The 25,374-nt window shown below is 43.2% G+C and overlaps 3 protein-coding genes and 1 long non-coding RNA gene across 4 annotated transcripts; 3 read left to right on the top strand and 1 right to left on the bottom strand.

The window, feature by feature from the left end:
- The first annotated feature begins 427 nt into the window (after positions 1 to 427).
- Positions 428 to 7,815, top strand: LOC133010481 (uncharacterized). Its single transcript, XM_061078070.1, has 8 exons — positions 428 to 479; positions 794 to 895; positions 994 to 1,161; positions 1,283 to 1,399; positions 3,344 to 3,534; positions 4,124 to 4,143; positions 4,229 to 4,458; positions 7,499 to 7,815. The coding sequence occupies exons 1-8, from the start codon at positions 428 to 430 to the stop codon at positions 7,813 to 7,815; spliced, it is 1,197 nt and encodes a 398-aa protein (XP_060934053.1).
- A 4,645-nt stretch (positions 7,816 to 12,460) lies between these two features.
- LOC133010480 (interferon-induced protein with tetratricopeptide repeats 1-like) lies at positions 12,461 to 18,049 on the top strand. The gene is made up of 2 exons (XM_061078069.1): positions 12,461 to 12,465; positions 16,185 to 18,049. Exons 1-2 carry the CDS (start codon positions 12,461 to 12,463, stop codon positions 17,470 to 17,472), a joined length of 1,293 nt encoding a protein of 430 aa, XP_060934052.1. The 3' UTR covers positions 17,473 to 18,049.
- Positions 18,050 to 19,019: 970 nt separating this feature from the next.
- LOC133010901 (uncharacterized) lies at positions 19,020 to 19,562 on the bottom strand. Its single transcript, XR_009680701.1, has 2 exons — positions 19,415 to 19,562; positions 19,020 to 19,297 (listed from the first exon to the last, which is right to left on the bottom strand). It is a non-coding gene; the product is annotated as an uncharacterized LOC133010901 (long non-coding RNA).
- Positions 19,563 to 22,845: 3,283 nt separating this feature from the next.
- Positions 22,846 to 24,781, top strand: LOC133010478 (interferon-induced protein with tetratricopeptide repeats 1-like). Its single transcript, XM_061078067.1, is given in 3 exon segments — positions 22,846 to 22,850; positions 23,505 to 24,641; positions 24,643 to 24,781. Coding segments are annotated over 3 exon segments (1,281 nt in total).
- The last annotated feature ends 593 nt before the right edge of the window (positions 24,782 to 25,374 follow it).

Here is a 25,374-nt window from a genome sequence, read left to right as displayed (position 1 = left end):
ACTGACAAAAGACAACGGACAAAACATAACCACATACAATATGAGGAAGGGAAGAAGTATGATTTTCATCATTGCTTCCCCTGTAATAACACTCCATGAGGTGATCTGACACACACAAAAATTGTGTGATCAAGGCAAAAACAATTTCATATATGTGAACAGTGTTTGTATGTTAACAGTGACGAAGTTTAAATGGGTGTGTTAAGGTGTGTTGTCGTGTGTTGTCGTGCGTTGACATGTTTTCCTCTGTGACAAAAGAGAGACTGACAGTTTGAATGCTCATGCTGTAAAAATGTAAACACGCCCAATCCCTGAGATATTCAGACATGTATCTGTCATACAGGCGTTCATCACCTGTAGAGTATATAAAGTGCCTCCGTGTTGATGAGAGGTCGTATAAGGAATCTGCTGAACTTACCTGATCATCATGATGAAGCTGCTTCTTTCTCTGACTCTCATCTGGGCGTTCTCCAGCACAGGTAACTAATTACTATTTTTAATAATATATTATTATTTATCATATTGTATTATTAATATCCTTGAACATTTATGGAGGCTCTATTGATCCTCAGAGGAGAAATTCATAAGTTACAGTACAGCAGTACAAGAAACAGACTAAACAGGTAGGAAGCAGATAAATAATTTAGAGTAATGTATGAAGTGTCTATTTATATTTAAATTTGAACCCATATGTCTGAAACTCCTTTTGAACAGTAAGAAGATTTTTGAGCCTTTATGAACCACAATTTAGATCAGATCAACATATCACTGACTATTTTTCTCCACATTGCAGGTGAAGCACTTGTGTGTCAAACTTGCACAAATGCTGCCTGTTCAACCACAGCAGCAGTTCCATGTCCCACAGGCACGATGTGTATCACAGCTTCCATTCAAGGTAAACTTCTCTACAAGTTACTTTCCAGTGAAATACATGTTCTGCAAAGTGACGTGTGCTTTCCATCACCATTAACAAACTGCACTTTGACTCTGCAGCCGTTTCATCTGGGACTCCTGGACAGCAAATCTACAAGGCCTGTGCCCCCCCCTCCCTGTGTCCATCCACAGGCTCTCAGACATTTTCAGTTAACTTGGGTGTTTCGAGTGCACTTGCAAGTGCTACATGCTGCAGCACAGACAACTGCAACTCCAACACTCTGCCTTGTAAGTAGATGTAGATGACTCTTATTAATCTGCATCCTTCTTCTGACATGTTGTTTTTAATCCATAACACTTCCATCTTTCTCTTCCTCTAATAAACAGTATAATTTTTTGTCTGTTTCAGTCCCTGTGGTTCCAGCAGGTAACAGTCTACTGTGTCACGTTTGTAACCCCATCACCTCTGACTGCAGCTCTTTAGTACCATGTTGGGGAACAGAGGATCGCTGCTTTCAAGCCAGTGGTAAGTCTTCTTCTTATATACTGCATTTAAACAAAGTTTCCTTCAAACCTATTTTACTACCTTGAAGTATTTTTCACATATTCATACTAAAGAGTGAAGAGTTAAGATATATTTACTCATGTACTAAACTTTTAAAGCACTGTAATTAAATATGTATTAATGATCCATAACATTAGGGATTAAAAACTTACTTTTTACTGCCTTATATCTTTTTATGAAGTATTTACTCTCTCATCTTAAGATCATTGTAGTGTTTTAGATTTAAAGAGCACACAGGAGATAAAGTAATTAAAATTAGTTTCAACTTGACCAGTTGACAAACTTGTGATTATTTCTCAGTTAATCTGTTTGTTATTCAAAATCAAGATTTCCTGGAACTCAACTTGATTATAAAAGTACGGAAGCGTATTACATTCACTTAAAAAAAAAGAAGCCCTACTTTTCTCAGATAATTATCTTGGAAATTCCAGGATAACATTTTTTTTTAAATAAAAATGAAAAACAGGATCTGTTTTTCTTAGTTAATTGTAATCTAGTATTTTGATGAAGTTACATTTTGCATGGACGTTTCGCATCTTTTATTTGGCACGATTTCTTGTATTAGCGCCATGACGTACGGCGTCGCCTAAAACTGTCAGACTCACCTTCTGTATAAATAACAGTGACCTACAAAAGAATAACAAACTAAATATTTGAATTAAGGACAAAAATTCAAAATATCCTTTATCTATCTGTAGCATATCCCCCGAAAGATGGTAGAGACTTTCAACTGATGTTTTCAAGTTTATTTGAAACTTCCCAAAACGACACCATAGAGCTTGTGCCTCTTTGGAGGGTCGCTAAAACATAAAACTTTTCCTTTGTGAAGTTACAGATTCATAACAGTAAGTCCGCGTCTATACAGGAACTAAATTTCAAGTGAAAGAATTACGCTTCTGTATAAAAGTCTCTTGCTTTGTCCACAAACATTTTTTTTTGCTCATTTTGAGAGTTTCTTTGATTCCAAAATGACTTAAATTAACAATTCTTTGTATTAATAATCATTGAACTAAGAAATAGTTAGAAACAGCTTTGAAATAAATACTGCACAACAATAAACATTGAACAAACTCATTAATTATACTATAGTGGCATCCGATCTTGATGGTGGATCATGATCTTGCTGGCTGCGGACCATTGCAGCAAGACTGCCAGACATATAGTATTGAAGTTATCTTTCAAAATGTTTACCCTCATCATTGCTGCTAAAACCTTTATCCTGATGATGTTTTCCTACAATTGACATCTATTGCACTTCTGTCCGTCCTGGGAGACGGATCCTCACATGTGGCTCTCTGAGGTTTCTATGTATTTTTACCTGTTAAAAGGGTTTTTAGTAGCTTGTCCTGACTCTTGCTGAGGGTTAAGGACAGAAGATGTCTCACCATGTTAAAGCCCTATGAGACAAATTGTGATTTGTGCATATGGGCTATACAAATACATTTTTATTGATTGATTAATTGAGTTCGATTTAGATCAGCATTTTGACTGACGTGAACGTATTTGTGGACTTGCTTCTTTCACTGAGACAAGTAACTTAACATCAGACTGAAACACAGTGTTCTGCTGCCCTCTGCTGGTTGAAAGCTTCAGGCCTGTATCACCTCTGAAAACAACCAGTGTAGTTGAAGGGTGTGGTTGGATTGGATCCCAAATATTCTCTGTTGCACACGTGAGAACATAAAACAGTAAAATCAGTGATGTCACTAGGTCCTGAAGTACACGTGTCCATGTCAGTAATAAGGTGCGATGTTAAAATACTGCACGACTGTAACCATGGCAACAACTAATGTTAAACTACTCTCATCAAAATACATTTCCTCATGAATTCAACTTTCTCTTAAAGTGAAGAATTCTCTCTGAAATTATCCAACTAACAAACCTACGATTGTGTTTCATCTTTAGTGACAAATTTGGCAGGCACTTCTCCAGCTTTTGGCTGTGCATCTACAAATATGTGTGCAGCTGCTGCCAGCCTGAAGTCACTGCCTTTCATGCAAGATGTTGGTACCATTACCAGTGGACCAGCCTGTTGTGGGACTAGTTTGTGTAACACTCTCACTGCACCAACTACTACAACCACTTCCCCAACTACAGCAACCACTGCCCCAACTACAGCAACCACTGCCCCAACTACAGCAACCACTGCCCCAACTACAGCAACCACCGCCCCAACTACAGCAACCACTGCCCCAACTACAGCAACCACTGCCCCAACTACAGCAACCACTGCCCCAACTACAGCAACCACCGCCCCTACTACTGCAACCACCGCCCCAACTACAGCAACCACTGCCCCAACTACAGCAACCACTGCCCCAACTACAGCAACCACTGCCCCAACTACAGCAACCATTGCCCCAACTACAGCAACCACTGCCCCAACTACAGCAACCACTGCCCCAACTACAGCAACCACTGCCCCTACTACAGCAACCACTTCCCCTACTACAGCAACCACTGCCCCAACTACAGCAACCACTTCCCCTACTACAGCAACCACTGCCCCTACTACAGCAACCACTGCCCTAACTACAGCAACCACTTCCCCAACTACAGCAACCAACGCCCCAACTACAGCAACAACTGCCCCTACTACAGCAACCACTGCCCCTACTACAGCAACCACTTCCCCTACTACAGCCACCACTTCCCCAACTACAGTAACCACTGCCCCTACTACAGCAACCACCGCCCCAACTACAGTAACCACTGCCCCAACTACAGCAACCACTGCCCCTACTACAGCAACCACCGCCCCTACTACAGCAACCACTGCCCCTACTACAGCAACCACTGCCCCTACTACAGCAACCACCGCTCCAACTACAGTAACCACTGCCCCTACTACAGCAACCACCGCCCCTACTACAGCAACCACTGCCCCAACTACAGCAACCACTGCCCCTACTACAGCAACCACCGCTCCAACTACAGTAACCACTGCCCCTACTACTGCAACCACCGCCCCTACTACAGCAACCACTGCCCCTACAACTGCAACCACTGCCCCAACTACAGCAACCACTGCCCCTATTACAGCAACCACTGCCCCAACTACAGTAACCACTTCCCCTACTACTGCAACCACTGCTCCAACTACAGCAACCACTGCCCCTACTACAGCAACCACCGCCCCAACTACAGTAACCACTGCCCCTACTACAGCAACCACTGCCCAAACTACAGCAACCACTACCCCAACTACAGCAACCACTTCCCCAACTACAGCAACCACTTCCCCAACTACAGCAACCACTCCCCCAGCTACAGCAACCACTTCCCCAACTACAGCAACCACTTCCCCAACTACAGCAACCACTGCCCCAACTACAGCAACCACCGCCCAAACTACAGCAACCTCTTCCCCAACTACAGCAACCACTACCCCAAATACAGCAACCACTGCCCCATCTACAGCAACCACTGCCCCAACTACAGCAACCACTGCCCCAACTACAGCAACCACTGCCCCAACACCAGCAACCACTGCCCCAACTACAGCAACCACTGCCCCTACTACAGCAACCACCGCTCCAACTACAGCAACCACTCCCCCTACTACAGCAACCACCGCCCCAACTACAGCAACCACTGCCCCTACTACTGCAACCACTGCCCCAACTACAGCAACCACTGCCCCTATTACAGCAACCACTTCCCCAACTACAGTAACCACTTCCCCTACTACTGCAACCACTGCCCCAACTACAGCAACCACTGCCCCTACTACAGCAACCACCGCCCCAACTACAGTAACCACTGCCCCTACTACAGCAACCACTTCCCAAACTACAGCAACCACTACCCCAACTACAGCAACCACTTCCCCAACTACAGCAACCACTTCCCCAACTACAGCAACCACTCCCCCAGCTACAGCAACCACTTCCCCAACTACAGCAACCACTTCCCCAACTACAGCAACCACTGCCCCAACTACAGCAACCACCGCCCAAACTACAGCAACCTCTTCCCCAACTACAGCAACCACTACCCCAAATACAGCAACCACTGCCCCATCTACAGCAACCACTGCCCCAACTACAGCAACCACTGCCCCAACTACAGCAACCACTGCCCCAACACCAGCAACCACTGCCCCAACTACAGCAACCACTGCCCCTACTACAGCAACCACCGCTCCAACTACAGCAACCACTCCCCCTACTACAGCAACCACCGCCCCAACTACAGTAACCACTGCCCCTACTACAGCAACCACCGCCCCAACTACAGTAACCACTGCCCCAACTACAGCAACCACTGCCCCTACTACAGCAACCACCGCCCCAACTACAGTAACCACTGCCCCTACTACAGCAACCACTGCCCAAACTACAGCAACCACTACCCCAACTACAGCAACCACTTCCCCAACTACAGCAACCACTTCCCCAACTACAGCAACCACTGCCCCAGCTACAGCAACCACTTCCCCAACTACAGCAACCACTTCCCCAACTACAGCAACCACTTCCCCAACTACAGCAACCACCGCCCAAACTACAACAACCTCTTCCCCAACTACAGCAACCACTACCCCAAATACAGCAACCACTGCCCCAACTACAGCAACCACTGCCCCAACTACAGCAACCACTTCCCCAACTACAGCAACCACTGCCCCAACACCAGCAACCACTTCCCCAACTACAGCAACCACTGCCCCTACTACAGCAACCACCGCTCCAACTACAGTAACCACTGCCCCTACTACAGCAACCACTTCCCCTACTACTGCAACCACTTCCCCAACTACAGCAACCACTGCCCCTACTACAGCAACCACTGCCCCAACTACAGCAACCACTGCCCCTACTACAGCAACCACCGCCCCAACTACAGTAACCACTTCCCCTACTACAGCAACCACTGCCCAAACTACAGCAACCACTACCCCAACTACAGCAACCACTGCCCAAACTACAGCAACCACTTCCCCAACTACAGCAACCACTGCCCCAGCTACAGCAACCACTTCCCCAACTACAGCAACCACTTCCCCAACTACAGCAACCACTTCCCCAACTACAGCAACCACCGCCCAAACTACAGCAACCTCTTCCCCAACTACAGCAACCACTACCCCAAATACAGCAACCACTTCCCCAACTACAGCAACCACTGCCCCAACTACAGCAACCACTGCCCCAACTACAGCAACCACTGCCCCAACACCAGCAACCACTGCCCCAACTACAGCAACCACTGCCCCTACCACAGCAGCAACTGCCCAAAGTACAGCCACTTCTGCCACCACAGCTGCAACAACCTCGACACAAGCAGCTACAACTTCAACAACCACTGCCAGTGATGCCAGTTGTGTCCGAATGGGAATGCTGCATCTGCTGATTGGACTCCTCATTTTCATTCTGTTTTAGATTTCAGAACAAAAGTGGATGAACCTTTGAATCCACTGGAAGGACTCTGAGAGAACCTTTAGAAGTCTGGTCTTTGGTTTACTTGCTGTCATCTTTGATTGGTAGTCACACAGATTATAAAATACCTATTAAGTCAAAAGGGTAATTATTTAAAAGATTAAAGATTTATTTTAATGTTTCTTCATTTCCATTATTTAATATTATTTTAAACTCATATATTGATCTCAATGTGACTCAGTACAGGTGCGAGATTCTATTCAACTCATATACCATTTTTTCTTGTAATTCTCTCAATAGTTTATTTATGTATTGCTTTTCTTCAGACTATAATCATATTGAAAATGTAGAAAAATACTTGTTGTGGTTATTCTTTTGTATATGACACAAATTGGGCTTTTCAAAATATTGCTGCGCTACATGTTGTAATGATTCATTAAAACAACAACAAAACAACATTATTTCTGCTGTAAATCTCCTTTCTGATAAAATCATATCGGGACCAGCTTCATCTTCTGGGGGGCCAGTTAGACCCCCAGGGAGGGCGCTGGGGTGCTGTACTGTGGGGTCAGTCAGACTCACACCTCATTCCAATTGTAATCTAGAGGGGTATATAGAGAAGCTGGTGTCCCACTCACCGTGTGCCACCCTCCCTGACCATGCCACGATATCACGTCAGGCGCAGATTCACTATTGGAGCAGCTATTCTCCCAGGATCCCTCCTCTGAGCCCGAAGAGGACGCAAAAGAGGCAGACCGAGAAGCGGATGGACAACCAGATGGAGGAGCAGACTGGGAAGAAGACAGAGATGACTTTGAGGACGACGTGGAGGACAACTTGGAGGATGAGGTAGAAGATAACGGAGACGACAAGGACTACGACCTAGTGGGTGACGCTTCTGCAGATTCGTCATCCTTGGAGGAAGAAGAAGAGGGACAAGACCATGGCTGCACCACCACCCCCACCGGACTCGTGGAAGGAGAGACCTTCCAGTGAAGAAACGGGGAAATTACATGGTCATTGAGGGCGTGCCTCCGAGGTTGCTGCGGCTCAAGATGTACGCGAAGTCTCACACCGGTGACATAGCATCGACGTTCGGCCTGTTCATCACGCCGACGGTAGAGAACATCATCCTGGAGATGACAAACCCGGAGGGTCGTCGAAAATACGGTGACGAATGGAAAGGGATGGATGAGACTGACCTGCGCGCCTATGAAGGGCTGCTGATCTCAGTGGGCGTGTTCAGGTCCCAGGGCGAGGCCGCCGCCAGCCTGTGGGACTCCGAGAGCGGCCGGGCGATATTTCGTGCCCCTAAAACTCTTCCACTTGTATTCCAGACTGCTGTGCTTTGACGACCGCAAGACGAGACGGTGGAGACGAACCACGGACAAGTTGGCGGCCATGCGAGGTTGTTTCTTTTCTAGGAGTGAAATCAACGAACCTGTGCTGTCGTACACAATAGGGTTTAGTTATTTCCTGGAGGTGGAATTCCCCAGGTGGCGTTGCAGTACCTAATTTTCCCCGCTTTCTTCACGCTACATTAGGGCGTTGTTGGCAGGATTTCACATTTAAATGGGCAGAGATGTGTTTCAGTTCTTTTGCAAAAGGGCATGAGATTCAGCAGCTAAGGGAGCTTGTGTTACAGATTAAAGCAGATAACAAACAACTTCGGCAGGTGCATGCTGCATCTCTGTTGGACCCCAGTGGGATGGTCCATTCATTCCCTCTGCTGCAACTAGTCAGGCCTTGACTGCAAGTGAAGCCCCTGCTGTGCAGAGTGACTGGTTGTTATTCCCAGAGACCATAAATGTCCCATGTTTAATGGCAGGACGGGCATAGGAAAAGCTGAATGGAGATACAGGCAAGTGTGCGTGCTCACCATCGTTTGGCTGTTGACCAGGCCCTTTTCATTTTTAATGAATAATTTAAATTATTCATTAAAAAAAATTAAAATTGATAAAGCTATCAATTGAGAATAATACAATTATTGATTAAAAATTATACGGTTATCAATTAAGAATAATGAAATAATTAATGAAAAACAATAAAATTATCAATTAAGAATAATACAATCTGTAATTATAATTTATCAAAGACGGGGGATCACCCTGGTAACAGGGACCAACAGACAATTTGTAAGGATCAGTCTCAGTTTATAAAAGTTCAATTAATAATCTCAATATTAAATATTAATGATTATATAATGAAAAATGAAGCGTTTAAGTTCGAGCCCAGGCTATCATAATCCAGCTGCATTCACATACATATGGACAAATAATCACGAAATACCGGTACTTTTAATAAACTCGAATTTATTTAAAGATAACATTAATGTAAATCAATGATTACTATTCTAACAAAACTCCACTTTATCACAGATAACAACAACAGCAGCACTTATCACGATTTATAACTCAAATGTAATACCGATGGTATATCTATACGTGTGTGTGTGTGTGTGTGTGTGTGTGTTTGTCTGTCTGTCTGTCTGTCTGTCTCTCTATGTGTGTGTTTGAGGGAGAAAGGGGGAGTGGAAATGTCACGTGGTGAAGAAGTCTGGCCAAATCCAAGATGGTGGTAACCCACGTGACTTGAAACTCAAAATGGTTGTGGGAGATTACGTTAATGACGCCATGTGGCCGAAGTCAAAATGGCGGTAGGCCAAATGTGTTGAACAAAGGGAATTTTAGGAAATAGGGGATTCTGATCTACCTCGTGGTTTGAAGCTAGAACCACTTGTTTAGAAACAAGCACTGATACGACCACGCTATTTTAAGTATCAGAAGATCTATGTATGTATAAGTGAAATGTGTGGATGCAGGTCAGAACATGTGTGTAGGCAGGTTTAGGAAAAGAGAGAGAGAGAGAGAAACATGCAAGGAATGATCAGAAAATTTTACGGTGACTTTACCACTCGGTACCCAAGTGGACGTTACATGAGAGGTGCCTGCCCCCTTCCGGAGGGGGCCATGTGGTTCTGTTGGCTCTCAGCCAATGGAATGTCAGAGTTCACACTCAAGGAGCGGCTAGAAAAACGCACGCTTCCTTTTCTCTGCGCCAGCTCGAAGGGGAGACGTTACAAGCTCTCATGGCACGGGTTAAGCAGTGTGCACCTGATGGGATGCCTAATGCAGATGTTCTCCTCTGGGATCAGTTGATGGAGCATGTTCTTGACAGCTCTCTTCGCCAGGAACTCAAGCAACTAGTCAGACACCAGCCCAGTGTCACCTTGTTGGAGCTTCCTGGTGAGGCTAATAGGGGGGAAAGGGAAGGTCCTCCACGCAAAGACGATACAAAATACAAACAGTGCGACATTCTAAGAAAAGAAGTGCAGGCATAAATATTAAACGGTATGTGCATTACGGTTTTACAGTGAGGGTGAAATAAATAAACATAATTAACTATAATTATAATATATATTATATATAATATAATATAATTTCGGGAGTAACTGTACAGTGGTTATTATAAAGATCCAGGGTTATTGCACAGTGACACAGTGGGTTGGCTATTCAGAAGTTACCGGCGAGTGGTAAGAAACTCTTTTTGTGCCTGGAGGTTTTGGTAAACAGAGATCTGTAGCGCCTCCCAGAGGGGAGGAGATGAAACAGGTTGTGGCCCGGGTGTGAATGGTCTGCAATGATCTTTCCTGCCCGTTTCCTGACTCTGGAGGTGTACAGGTCCTGGATGGTGGGCAGGTTGGCACCGATGATCTTTCCTGCAGACCTGACTGTCCGTTGGAGTCTGTTCTTATCCAATTCGGTGGCCGATCCGAACCAGACAGTTAGTGATGTGCAGAGAACAGACTCGATGACAGCTGTGTAAAACAGGATCAGCAGCTCCTGAGGCAGATTGAGCTTCCTAAGCTGGCGCAGGAAGTACAACCTCTGCTGGGCCTTCTTGATGATTTTATTTATGTTGGGTTCTCACTTCAGGTTCCAGGAGATTGTGGATCCCAGAAACCTGAACGATTCCACAGCCAATACAGTACTGTTGAGTATGGTGAGGGGGTGCAGTGCTGGGGGGGATCCTCCTGAAGTCCACTGTCATCTCCACGGTTTTAAGCGTGTTCAGCTCCAGATTGTTTCGACCGCACCACAGGACCAGCTGTTCGACTTCCTGCCTGTATGCAGACTCATCATTATTCTTGACTGAAGTGTCGTCTGCAAATTTAAGGATTTCAAAAGATGGGTCTCCTGAGGTGCAGTCGTTTGTGTAGAGAGAGAAGAGCAGTGGGGAGAGCACGCATCCCTGAGGTGCACCGGTGCTAACTGACCGGGTGCTGGATGTTGTTTCACCCAGCCTCACCTGCTGCTTCCTGTCTGTCAGGAAGTTTTTGATCCACTGACGGGTGGAGACAGGCACAGTGAGCTGGAAAGTCGTGGAGTTAGTTTTTCATCCTGAGGAAATGTTAGAGTTTAACGACATGTAGCTTGAGAACGTTCTGGTGGTGGTGATAATATATACGTATAAAAAAGTCTTCAATATAATTTCTATATCTGTAGAATACCTGTTCAATTGTTTTCAGAGTGGTTGTAATATTGACGTTAATAATAGTGATGCATATGTAACAGCAGGTTTCAGGTATGAAAGATTCATACATTATTATTAGAGGAAGACAACATTGAAACATATTCTTTAAAAAAATATTCAGTGGAAACTGGCTGCAGTCATGTGTTGCTGATGTGGAGGAAATGTTTGCTCGCTCCTTTAAGAAACAGCTTCTTTGTAAAGTTTATTAAACAGAACAGACTCTGTATGAAATTTACTAATGTTGTGGGTGATAAAAATTGAACTATGTAAAGTGTATTTGTTAAATTGAATGTTAATTGTTAATTTGTAGTATAACCTGAATATATGAACAGGTTTGCATGCACAGAGTATTTCAGCTGTACTAATGCTATTGAACACTTTGTTTTTAATTGTGTCTCGTGTTTCCCTGAAAGAAATCTGTGATAAAACCACAAATTCTAAAAGCTGCTGCTGTCAATATTAAATATGAGAACTTCATGTGTCCAAAGGTTAAAAAGTGCTGGTTTACACTTTCTCTCACATCCAGGATTTCAGATTCATTTGCTGTAAATCACTTTCTGCAAGTAGAAAAGGCCGAGCTGCTGAAGCTGAAGAACCTGAGCAGGAGCTGAATCAGCAGGAAATCTGAATGTGTAATTTGTCAGTGAATCTGTGACGAACACAAATTCATCTGCAGAATGAAACACAGCTTCGTTAGTGTGAAGTGAACGAGTGGAGAGCGACGAGAGAAGAAACATTCCTCTAACAGCAGATGAGAGTTCATACACAGACAAGATACTAATCAAAAACATTTGAAACGGCTGAAATTTAAGAGATTTTCTCCATTTATTTGAATGAGCAATTAAAATACAGTAAAAGTTGAATATTTTAAAAAGAAGTAAAGACAAACAGCAGCAGAAATGTCCTGAACGTTCTGATGTTTGAACTCAAAAGCATAAAGGAGGAGTTCACAATCAGGAGGCGTGGCTTAGAAACGCCAACCTGAGCAGTGTCAGAACCTCCAAGTGTTCATAGTTGACCTCAGCTCGCGTCGCGTCACGCCGTCAGCTCCATATAACGCCGCTCCGCAGTCAGACGTTCACACAGCTGCAGAGTCAGAGGAGACGAGATGAGGTGAGTTCATTTCATTCGTGATTCTTCATGAACATTAATGATCCTTTAAGTCAGTGACATTGTTTGTTTCATCACATCATCTTGTGTATGGACCTTATTAATAAGAATGTGAATTAAAGCAGCACTGACATTAACAGACGTATCTTTGTCTGTGATTATGTTGATATGAAAACTTTTATTACAGAAAAGATTTGAAAGTTCTTTCCATTCGTTTGCATTTGTGTTTTCCTTTCATTTATAATTCTTTATAATAAAGTTGATGGTTAAACTTTGTCAAAATGGTTTGATAACATCATCATAAGAATCATTTTTAAATGTATACATCAGCTGTAATTGATAATTTGATATTATAAATGTATTACTCCCTGATACTGATATCAGCCCAGGGTGTGATATTTATCAAAGGTTGAGTAGTTGTTGGGTGTGCTGCCTGGCCGGTCAACATTGTGTGTGGCGCAGATAACGCATGCCTGACAGTATTTTTGAGCAAAGTTGGAGAAACCTTTCGTAAACAAACATTCAATACTCACAGATAACATGCCCACTTTAGATGTGTGATCTTGACCATGAGTTAACTTTAGCATAATGAGGAAAGAAATGTTTTGGCAAACAGGGTTTGTTGTCAGGGCTACACCACACACCAGCTCCGAACATAACACCAGAGGTCTTTTATAGGGAGATCTCAGGAGGAGTAACAGTGGACTGTACTGCAGAGAGAGAGGAGAACATCTCAGAAGTGATACATACTGTCTGTGTATGAAAAAGAGGAAGTGACATGTCAGATGTGAGTGTGACAGCCTGTTGTTTGAAAGAAGAAATGTATTAATTGCCAAAGGGCATCCCAATCATGAGTTACACTGAATGCATGTCGGGAGTCAGTGCAGACTGTGGGTGTTTTACATGTAGCCAGTTTGCATACTTCTGTGCTGCCTGTGCCGAGAGGTGATGAGGAAGAGAACTCGAGGAGAACATCTTTATCTGAACAAACAGAAAAACCAACACAGTTAGTACCAGAGACAAGGTCACGTGAAGAGGACCCATCGACATACAGAGTCAAGTCAGAGTTAGAAAGACGTTCGTGAGAGAGGTCAGGTCGTGGTGAACACTGAACAACACAGTTGTGTTCTTCCCCGTTGCTGACACAGTCTGCATCGTGGTTACCACAAGAAGATAAAAAGAAAGGTTTTCATACAATGTGATGAACAGGAAACAAAACAGAGAGCAGACAGGACCGTCTGGCATCACTGTTACAAAAGGAGAGCACAGAAAACAGTCAAAAACAATAGTAGGACATGGATCAGTGGAAATTTACATTACAATGTGTTTTAATTAGGGCCGTCAATAGATTAAAAAAAATTAACTTATTAATCTCACATTTTGAAATTCATTAATCTAGATTAATCGCGATTAAAAGTTTGTCTTTCTTCTAAAGACTAAATCTTATAAATGAACGAGTAATCACTTCAGACAGCCTGTATTTTACACAATGTTGTGTTTTCAAAGAGGCTCAGGCCTATAACACCTACCTATAGAGTGGCAGCCAGGTCGTTAAATATCATGTATGATAAATTGTGTAAAAAAAAAAAAAAAAAAACACAGCTGAAAATATTCCCAATGTCCTTGGAAACAATAACACTGCTTCTTTCTTCAGTGAAACATCCAGATTAGTAAAAGGTAAAAAAAGGTGTATTTGAGACACCATTGGTGGTACTGTCATCTTTAACATTGAACAACACTCACAACAGCATAACAAGTGGCCTTGGTAAACTGAACTGACATTCAAATCTGTCATGTTAAAGTGCAAAAACTTGAAGTTGTCAGGCCTGGACTGGAATGAGGACTCCGAAGCAGAGAATATCACGTACCAGCACACTTTATTGATTTCAGAACCTCAATGCAGAGTGACAAACAAGAAGGCTATGAAAATCTCACTAACTATATCTATATAATAATATAATACTTGGCAAGCAATAACTGGGAAAAAAGAACTTCCTAATAAATACAAAACATACACTAGAAAAAGAAAAAGCTTTTAAACAAACCACTCCCGAAGGAGGACAAACAAATGGCAAGAGCAAGAAATCAAAAGCGCTCCCGAAGGAGGAAAACCAAACTACTAATAAATGGGGCAAAAGAAAAGGCTCACCTAAACAGGAGGCTCAACAAACTAACTAAATCCCTCTTAACATAAATCGCTCAAAAAGGGAGGAAGAAAAACAGTTTACAAACAACACAAAACAAAGCTAAACTGGAAAACTTTAACAAACAAAAAAATCACTCTCAAGGAGGAAACAGAAAACAACTTACGTGGCGTAGCAAGAAACTCTTTGGCAAAAACGACAATGACTGTGGGTAAGGCTTAGGTGCACGAACAAGAACTAAACACTTCGGCACAAGACAAAGGGGAGATGCAGACTATAAGCACATGAGGGTGAAGGGAACAGGTGGAAACAATCAGAGACAATCAGACCGGTGACACATGAGGAAGGGCAAGTGACCTGAAACGAGAGGAGAGTTAGGATTTCAAAATAAAACAGGAAGTTACGAGACAAAAACCCCAAGACAAGACAAACCTCACCGCGGTGTGACAGAAGTGCAAACAAACATGGAAAACAGGAAGATCTCTGCTACTTTAAAGGTCCCATCGTATGCCCATTTTACCACAGTTGATATGGTTCCTTGAGGTGTTAATGAAATGTCTGTAACATATTTTGGTCAAAATACCACAAGGATCATTTAAAACAGCACCTTTTTACCCCGTCTAAAACAGCCCTCCTCAGATTGACCTGTTTTGAGTGCTGGAGACGAAGATACAATCTTGCAACCATATCGTTTTGAACCAGAGTCAGGTGGGCCGAAGCCTGGCTGCTAGAGCCCCAGCTCCCCAGTGCAGACCCGCAGTGGGAGCAGTGGGGGCTAGAGCAGTTAGCTCCAGCTCCCACTGCCCATAGCCCACTGCCCATAGCTCCGGTTAGCAGCCCGGTTAGCTCCGGGGGCTAGCGCCGTGCAGCGCAGAGTAGGACTACACACACGAACATGCGCACAAACACACACCCACACACACAGTTCGAAGAAGATAAAAAAATGCACATGAGAGGACGGAAAGAGTGGAGTTGCCTGCCTGGTTCAAGTAGCTTCTCCAACTTCTCCAGTTTAGCCAGCTCCGGTGCAATCAACATAGCGGTTGGTCTAGTGCTGAGGGTCCGCTCGCTGCCAGGGTGGCAGCAAGCGGACCCTTGTTTCGCTGGATCCGTTTGATAACCTCCAAGGCAGAATTCCCCCGGGTGCAACATCTTGAACTAGCGACTCTTCCTGCTGTCCTTGTTTGCTGTGCTTTCCTTCAGACGGGACTTATCTTTTGACGGGCTGTGTTTGAAGTGCGTCGAGGAGTTCTCCGCTGTATATCGCGCCTCTGTTTTTTTTTTTTTTACTTCCAATGCAAAATATCTAAATTTTCATACATTGTCAATAAAATGAGCTGTGACACCCAGGTGATTGTCATTGCTGAGTGCTGACTGACATCCAGTGGTCACCGGTGAGGGCGACGCTGGCAGCTTGCTTGAAGAGCTGAATTTTCTTCTGCACACCGCAAGGAAACAAAGTTGCGTTAACTGCGTTAAAATATTTTATCGCCTTAATCTCGGGCACAATAATCTCATAGATTAACGCGTTAACTTTGACAGCCCTAGTTTTAATGTTCATAATTAATCTCCCATCAGTGCTGCTCAGAGTGAAATGACCCTGGAGGGCCAGCTGGGGGCGCTGCAGTGCCACTTCACCTGGGATCTGGAGCCCGGCAGGAACAAACTTTTGAGAATCAAGGACATGCTGCAGGACATCGGCACAGAGGGAGGACGCAAGTGGCTGGGACACATCTACAACCTGCAGGGGTACGTCCACTTCCAGCTGGGGTCCATTGAAGAAGCCAGGAGTTTCTTCAGCAGAGCCGAGGAGGCCTTCAGGCAGATGAGAGGAGCAGAGGAGGGTCCCTGGTTGGTGGTGACCTACGGGAACCAGGCCTGGCTGCACCATCATCAGGGAGAAGAAGCAGAGAGTCGGGCTTGTTTGTCAAAGATCGACGTCCTGATGACTGAGGATCCATCGCAGGACGAGCTGCACCCGGAGATCTGCGCTGAAAAAGCCTGGACTCTGATGAAGTTCAGCAAAGAACAGATGCGTTTGGCAGATGATTACTTCCAGAGAGCCATCCGGATGAAGCCGGATGTGGTGGAGTGGCAGACCAGCCACGTGTTATTGTTAGTTAACATGTCCAAACACAGTGAAACAGGGGTCGAGGAAGACATCATGGAGAAGCTGAGAAAAGCCAAGGAACAGGATCCAGAGAACCTGTACCTCGCTGCCGTTTACCTCCTGCAACTTGCTGAGAAAGGACAACCAGACCAAAGTGGAGCACGAGAGTTAGCCACAAAGATTCTGACAAACCCTTTCAGCAGCTACAGTGGAATCAAACCTTTGCTGTGGTTTTACAAAACCTTCACCTCCTTGGACGAGACTGTGGCTTTGGCAGAAGAGGCTCTAAAGCTACATCCAGATGAACGTTATCTGAAAAGATGTGTCGCACTCAGCTACAAATGGAAGATCTGGGAGAAGGACAGTCGCTCAAGTCCGAGCCTGATAGAGAAAGGGATCCGTGCCCATGAGGAGTTGCTTTCTCTTTATCCTGATTCCTCATTTATGAATAGAATGGACCTCGCAAATATTTCCGCAAAGTCAGAGAACACCAAGGCCAAAGCTGAGGAGATCCTCCAGCAGCTGCTCGCAGAGGATCTGGAACCTGCTGAACAACAAGTCTTCTTCAACTTCTACGGAAAACATCTGTACTTCATGCAACAGAAGCTTAACATGGCAATCCAGTATCACATGAAGGTGGTGGAGATTCCAATCAAGTCCTACGTTCAGAAGAGCAGCATCCAGTTTCTGGAGAAGATCAGATACAACCAAGAAGTAGACAGGTTTCTGTCCAGGCTGAAAGAGTCTCTGAAATAAATCCACCAGATATCATCCACACACAATCTGAATCTATTTGCATTCATCTAATTCAGGGGAGTGTAAATCCACGTAGATTTATAGATTCAGCTGTTGTGAACAGCGATGATCACATTTTAATTCAGCTTGTATTCGTACGGAGTCGGATCACAACACAGTGACTGACAGGGGAAAGTCGAGGAGTTGGTTTTTCATCCTGAGGAAATGTTTGAGTTTAACCACATGTAGCTTGAGAATGTTCTGGTGGTGGTGATAATATATACGTATTAAAAAGTCTTCAATATAATTTCTATATCTGTAGAATACCTGTTCTATTGTTTTCAGAGTGGTTGAAATATTTACGTTAATAATAGTGATGCATATGTAACAGCAGGTTTCAGGTATGAAAGATTCATACATTATTATTAGAGGAAGACAACATTGAAACATATTCTTAAAAACTATATTCAGTGGAAACTGGCTGCAGTCATCATGTGTTGCTGATGTGGAGGAAATGTTTGCTTGCTCCTTTAAGAAACAGCTTCTTTGTCAAGTTTATTAAACAGAACAGACTCTGTATGAAATTTACTAATGTTTTGGGTGATGAAAATTGAACTCTGTAAAGTGTATTTGTTAAATTGAATGTTAATTGTTAATTTGTAGTTTAACCTGAATATATGAACAGGTTTGAATGCACAGAGTATTTCAGCTGTACTAATGCTATAAACACTTTGTCTTTAATTGTGTCTCGTGTTTCCCTGAAAGAAATCTGTGATAAAACCACAACTTCTAAAAGCTGCTGCTGTCAATATTAAATATGAGAACTTCATGTGTCCAAAGGTTAAAACGTGCTGGTTAACACTTTATCTCTCACATCCACGATTTCAGAATCATTTGCTGTAAATCACTTTCTGCAAGTAGAAAAGGCCGAGCTGCTGAAGCTGAAGAACCTGAGCAGGAGCTGAATCAGCAGGAAACATGGATGTGTAATTTGTCAGTGAATCAGTGACGAACACAAATTCATCTGCAGAATGAAACACAGCTTCGTTAGTGTGAAGTGAACGAGTGGAGAGCGACGAGAGAAGAAGAAACATTCCTCTAACAGCAGATGAGAGTTCATACACAGACACGATACTAATCAAAAACATTTGAAACGGCTGAAGTTTTTTAAGAGATTTTCTCCATTTATTTAACTGTGGGATTAAAATACAGCAAAAGTTGAATATTTTTAAAAAGAAGTAAAGACAAACAGCAGCAGAAATGTCCTGAACGTTCTGATGTTTGAAGTCAAAAGCATAAAGGAGGAGTTCACCATCAGGAGGCGTGGCTTAGAAACGCCAACCTGAGCAGTGTCAGAACCTCCAAGTGTTTATATTCCATTCATAAAATGATGTCACCGTGACCTCTGATCAGTTTATCTTTGAGTCATGAGGCGTTTCTTCAGATAACACGTTTACAAGGGAAGAATTAGTTTCATTTGAGACCTTTGACCTCCAAGTGAACATTAATGAGACGTAATGAAAATCCCTCTGGTCGGACTCGGGAATCAAAACTTCCTCAGACTCAGGACCAATCGATCAGAATCTTTATAAACTCAATCAACAGAAAACGTTTGCAACAAAACCATTTCCTACACTTACAGATGTTTTCATTGACGGCCACAGTTTATCTGTGTTTGGGGTTTTTCAGAATGAAGCTGAAAAGCTTCACACAGACTCAGAACGACACGACCATAAAAACAGAAGTCACGTTTCATACGAGGCTCCGAGGGAAAAAGAAAAAGATATTAAATAAAAAACGAGGTCACTCGTTTCTCCGGCTCTTCTTGTGACTCTTTTTTGAACTCCTGTGAGGAGAAACACACAAAATCTTGTTTAGTGCAAATATTTAAAAGAGTGATTCACACTTTATCAGCGATAATGAACCAGACTGGAGGAGATCCTGATGATCTGAAGCCTCTCACCTCTCTGGAGACTTGGAGTGGCTGCGATGTCGGTGGCTTCTGTGGTGACCTGGTTCACAACCAAGAAAACAACCATGATCACATGTTATCATGTCGACTCAGCGTCTTTATTACAAGATGGTTTCCTCTGTGTTAAAGTCCATGAACAAACAACATTGAATCCACATTACATCACAAATCAAAGTTCTCGTCAGCTCCATATAACGCCGCTCCGCAGTCAGACGTTCACACAGCTGCAGAGTCAGAGGAGACGAGATGAGGTGAGTTAATTTCATTCGTGATTCTTCATGAACATTAATGATCCTTTAAGTCAGTGACAGTGTTTGTTTCATCACATCATCTTGTGTATGGACCTTATTAATAAGAATAATGTGAATTAAAGCAGCACTGACATTCACAGACATATCTGTATCTGCGATTATGTTGATATGAAAACTTTAATTTCAGAAAAGATTTGAAAGTTCTTTCCATTCGGTTGAATTTGTGTTTTCCTTTATTTTCTATTTCTTTAAAATAAAGTTGATGGTTAAACTTTGTCAAAATGGTTTGATAACATCATCTTAAGAATCATTTTTAAATGTATACTTCGGCTGTAATTGATCATTTTACATGATAAATGTATTACTCCCTGATACTGGCATCAGCCCAGGCTCTGATATTTATCATTATTATTTATAGAGAACTTTTCAAAAGCAAGATTACAGAAGTCACACAAGGCAGCACTAAAAACAAATGAGATATGAAATAGTTTAAAAGACAATTCCTTAAAACAATTATAATTGAGGTAAATCAGGATCTTGAGTCATTGTTATTTTGCTGTTGAATGAATCATTTGGTCAGAACATTTTATATCAACTCAATGATGATGTGTTTGAATGTTTATAATTAATCTCCCAACAGTGCTGCTAAGAGTGAAATACCCCTGGAGGGCCGCCTGGGGGCGCTGCAGTGCCACTTCACCTGGGATCTGGAGCCCGGCAGGAACAAACTTTTGAGAATCAAGGACATGCTGCAGGACAAATAGTCATCATCATCATCATCATCATCTATCAATCTACACCAGTAGGTGGCAGCAGGTGGCATATTTTCCTTACAGTTTTTTTTTCGATTGCATAAACACTAAAATCAAAAGTATTACACAATTATCAAAACCTTACACTCAAGGAGCAAAACATGGGCACAGATCTGCATAAGCACAATGTCAGTTTCAGACTTTTTGCAAAACAATACACACAGTGATCTGCAAAACACTAAACACACTTGTATACATTAAACACAGAAGTATATGAAGATGTCACTTCCTTGCAACCCCCCCGCCCCCCTATGAGCCAATAGGTTAAACACAGCCATCAGGTGTGCAAACACATGACTGCTTAATTGTAGACACACCAATCAGGTTTAAACACTAAACAAAAGCAGCAGCTGAGTTCACCTGACTTCAACCTAAAAGGAGCTTGTGCTCAAAAAAGAAGAAGAGTGAGGGTGAGAGGGGGAATCCATGGAGGAGGAGAAGACTGCAGCATGAGTATGTTGAGGGATGTATTGTTCTCTTTAGCAATGTGATGTTGCATACTGCACACGTAGCCTTTATCATGTAAATGTACTGTATACCAGACCTATGCTGAACTACACAATCTTGTCTTTCACTGTATTTCGGAGAGTTTTACAGATGGATGCTGAGGAAATCCTGCATGAATTCATATACACATGAGGCAGGGTTCATCCTGACAAAAGCTAGAAGGAGAGGCAGAAGTATCATTGGCCATGGGGCTATAATCAATGTCCCAGGGCAACGTTGGGGTAACATCACCCTTTGCGCTGCCATTACACAGAATGGGGTCCTCCTCCGTCATGCCAGTAGGGGCTCTTACAACACACCTCACATTCTCACATGTTTGGAGCGATTGCACAACCTCGTCACAGCAGTAAACCACAGGCTCCAGATGCAATACACTGTCATCTGGGACAATGTGTCATTCCACCGCTCTGCTCTGGTCCAGAACTGGTTTCAACACCATCCACAGTTTACAGAACTATACCTTCCACCATACTCTCCCTTTCTAAACCCAATCAAAGAGCTTTTCTCTGCATGGCGGTGGGGGGTTTACGATCTCCGGCCCCAGGCTCAGGTACCCCTCAATGAAACCTGAACTGGACACAGAATTTTCTGCTAGTCTGATATTTGCTGAGCTTACCGTGTTATGCACACTCTTATAGTAGCATGAAAACTGGGATGTGTTTTGTTGTGATTCTCCATGTTGACATGTTGACTGATTTGGGAATATGGAGAGAAATAAATGATATTTTCATGAGACTGCAGCATTGGTCTTGTGTAGAGTTTGGTGAGTTTATTGTCTATTTGCACTTTCTCTGTGTACTTCACTTACAGTACTCTAACCCGAGGAGTAGAATTGCTAAAAGTGTTTCAGGTTAGCAACAACAGTGTGTAACTGGCTCAAACAGAATTAAGTCATATGAAGCGTGTGTGTTTCATATGGTAAAAAAATATGGTTTTGATAAATTAGTGTATAGTTTTTACAAGAGTGTTTCATTTTGCAAATGGATGCATGGGTGCGGAAAGGAGGCGCACAGCTTTTCGAGGCGCTTTGCGGTGCTTCTGCCTCCGTTGTGACCCCGGGGTTAGAGGACGATGGTGTGACGTCACTGCATTGGTTAAAATATGTATCATGTCATGATTAATCAGCCTCTTGTGGCGCCCTCTCGGCTTTTTTCGCCTAGGCAACCGCCTTAGTCGCCTATGCCAGGAGCCGGCCCTCATCTTCAGGAATGTGTTGTTACAGTAATGTTGGCAGTGAGAGAGAGTTGACTGTCAGGTGTCACACCCAGGTTCCTACCAGGTTGATCTGCCTTTCTTTTACAGACAAATGAAAGACAAATGTCTGTTTTTATGTGTGTGTTTGTGTGTGTGTGTGTTTGTGAATGTGTGTGTGTGTGTTTGTGTTTGTATGTGTGTTTGTGTGTGTGAAAGTTTACATTTACATTACATTTCATTGAGCTGACGCTTTTATCCAAAGCGACTCACAATAAGCATCAACCATGAGGAACAAAACAGAACAACAAGAATCAAGAAAGAAACATTTCTTCAAGAAACCCAAACTACAAAGTGCAACGTGTAAGTGCTACTAACTGGTTAGTTTAGACTTTATTCAAGGTGTAGTCTGATTGACCTGGAAGATTTGTGGACTTTGTGTCCTGATGTGGATCTAATATAATGTTTGCAGTGAGGGAGAGTCGACTGTCGAGAGACACACCCAGGTTCCCAGAGGTCTAGTTGATCAATATTTCTTTTACAGACAAATGAAAATTAACTGTCTGTGAAAGTGAAGGTGACAGTTCGCCTCAATTTGTATCGCGTCGCCTCGTCAGCTCCTTATAACGCTGCTCCGCAGTCAGACGTTTACACAGACGAGATGAGGTGAGTTCATTTCATTCATGATTCTTCATGAACATTAATGATCCTTTAAATCAGTGACAGTGTTTGTTTCATCACATCATCTTGTGTATGGACCTTATTAATAAGAATAATGTGAATTAAAGCAGCACTGACATTCACAGACATATCTGTGTCTGTGATTATGTTGATATGAAAACTTTTATTTCTCACGATAAACGGTGCAGAAAGGATTTGAAAGTTCTTCCCATTCGGTTGCATTTGTGTTTTCCTTTTATTTATAATTCTTTATAATAAAGTTGAAGGTTAAACTTTGTCAAAATGGTTGGATAACATCATCTTAGGAATCATTTTTAAATGTATACTTTGGCTGTAAATGATAATTTTATATTATAAATGTAATAGTCCCTAATACTGACATCAGCCCAGGGTCTGATATTTATCTTTATTATTTATAGACAACTTTTCAAAAGCAAGATTACAGAAGTCACACAAGGCAGCACTAAAAACAAATGAGATATGAAATAGTTTAAAAGACAATTCGTTAAGATAATTATAATTGAAGTAAATCAGGATCTTTAGTCATTGTTATTTTGCTGTTGTTGAATCCTTTTGTCAGAACATTTTATATCAACCCACTGATGATGTGTTTTAATGTTTATAATTAATCTCCATCAGTGCTGCTCAGAGTGAAATACCCCTGGAGGGCCAGCTGGGGGCGCTGCAGTGCCACTTCACCTGGGATCTGGAGCCCAGCAGGAACAAACTTTTGAGAATCAAGGACATGCTGCAGGACATCGGCACAGAGGACGGACGCAAGTGGCTGGGACACATCTACAACCTTCAGGGGTACGTCCACTTCCAGCTGGGGTCCATTGAAGAAGCCAGGAGTTTCTTCAGCAGAGCCGAGGAGGCCTTCAGGCAGATGAGAGGAGCAGAGGAGGGTCCCTGGCTGGTGGTGACCTACGGGAACCAGGCCTGGCTGCACCATCATCAGGGACAACAAGCAGAGAGTCGGGCTTGTCTGTCAAAGATCGACGTCCTGATGACTGAGGATCCATCGCAGGACGAGCTGCACCCGGAGATCTGCGCTGAAAAAGCCTGGACTCTGATGAAGTTCAGCGCAGAACAGAAGCTTCTGGCAGATGATTACTTCCAGAGAGCCATCCGGATGCAGCCGGAGGTGGTGGAGTGGCAGACCAGCCACGTGTTATTGTTAGCTTACATGTCCGAACACAGAGAAACAGGGGTTGAGGAAGACATCATGGAGAAGCTGAGAAAAGCCAAGGAACAGGATCCAGAGAACCTGTACCTCGCTGCCATTTACCTCCTGCAACTCGCTAAGAAAGGACAACCAGACCAAAGTGGAGCACGAGAGTTAGCCACAAAGATTCTGAGAAACCCTGTCAGCAGCAACAGTGGAATCAAACCTTTGCTGTGGTTTTACAGAACCTTCACCTCCATGGACGAGGCTGTGGCTTTGGCAGAAGAGGCTCTGAAGCTACATCCGGACAAACGTTATCTGAATAGATGTGTCGCACTCAGCTACAAATGGAAGATCTGGGAGAAGGACAGTCGCCCAAGTCCGAGCCTGATAGAGAAAGGGATCCGTGCCAATGAGGAGTTGATTTCTCTTTATCCTGATTCCTCATTTATGAAGAGAATAGAGCTCGCAGGTATTTACGAAAGGTCAGAGAACACCAAGGCCAAATCTGAGGAGATCTTCCAGCAGCTGCTCGTAGAAGATCTGGAACCTGATGAACAACAAATCTTCTTCAACTTCTACGCAAAACATCTGTACTTCACTCAACGGCAACATGTCAATCCAGTATCACATGAAGGCGGTGGAGATTCCAATCAAGTCCGTCCACCAGAAGAGCAGCATCTGGCATCTGGAGAAGCTCAGACACAGGATGGAGAACCAGTAAGTCGACAGGTTTCTGTCCAGGCTGTAAGAGTCTCAGAAATAAATCCACCAGATATCATCCACACACAATCTGAATCTATTTGCATTCATCTAATTCAGGGGAAAGTAAATCCACGGAGATTTATAGATTCAGCTGTTGTGATTATGATCACATTTTAATTCAGCTTGTATTCGTACGGAGTCGGATCACAACACAGTGACTGACAGGGGAAAGTCGTGGAGTTGGTTTTTCAACCTGAGGAAATGTTTGAGTTTAACGACATGTAGCTTGAGAATGTTCTGGTGGTGGTGATAATATATACGTATTAAGAAGTCTTCAATATAATTTCTATATCTGTAGAATACCTGTTCAATTTTTTTTCAGAGTGGTTGAAATATTGACGTTAATAATAGTGATGCATATGTAACAGCAGGTTTCAGGTATGAAAGATTCATACATTATTATGTGTTTCACTTTTTCTGAAACTCTGTGGGTAGGCAAGTCGTCTTCACTCCGCCCGCTTCCTCCTCACTTCCTGTATTTCAGTCTGCAATGAAAGTTCCCACCCCCCCATGTCTGCGACCGCGCCCCTCTCTTCCTTGTACAGTGAAGTTGTTGGCTTTGCTTTCGGCTCCATCTTG

The sequence above is a fragment of the Limanda limanda genome, chromosome 9 (genome assembly GCF_963576545.1).
Source record: "Limanda limanda chromosome 9, fLimLim1.1, whole genome shotgun sequence".
NCBI lineage: Eukaryota > Metazoa > Chordata > Actinopteri > Pleuronectiformes > Pleuronectidae > Limanda > Limanda limanda.
This window is presented reverse-complemented; position numbering and strand designations above follow the sequence as displayed.

Excerpts from the sequence above, each read along its gene's own strand:
- LOC133010481 (XM_061078070.1), top strand. The coding sequence starts at position 428 with ATGATGAAGCTGCTTCTTTCTCTGACTCTCATCTGGGCGTTCTCCAGC. Across the intron at positions 480-793 it reads CTGGGCGTTCTCCAGCACAG|GTGAAGCACTTGTGTGTCAA; the intron begins GTAACTAATTAC and ends TCCACATTGCAG. Across the intron at positions 1,400-3,343 it reads TCGCTGCTTTCAAGCCAGTG|TGACAAATTTGGCAGGCACT; the intron begins GTAAGTCTTCTT and ends TTTCATCTTTAG.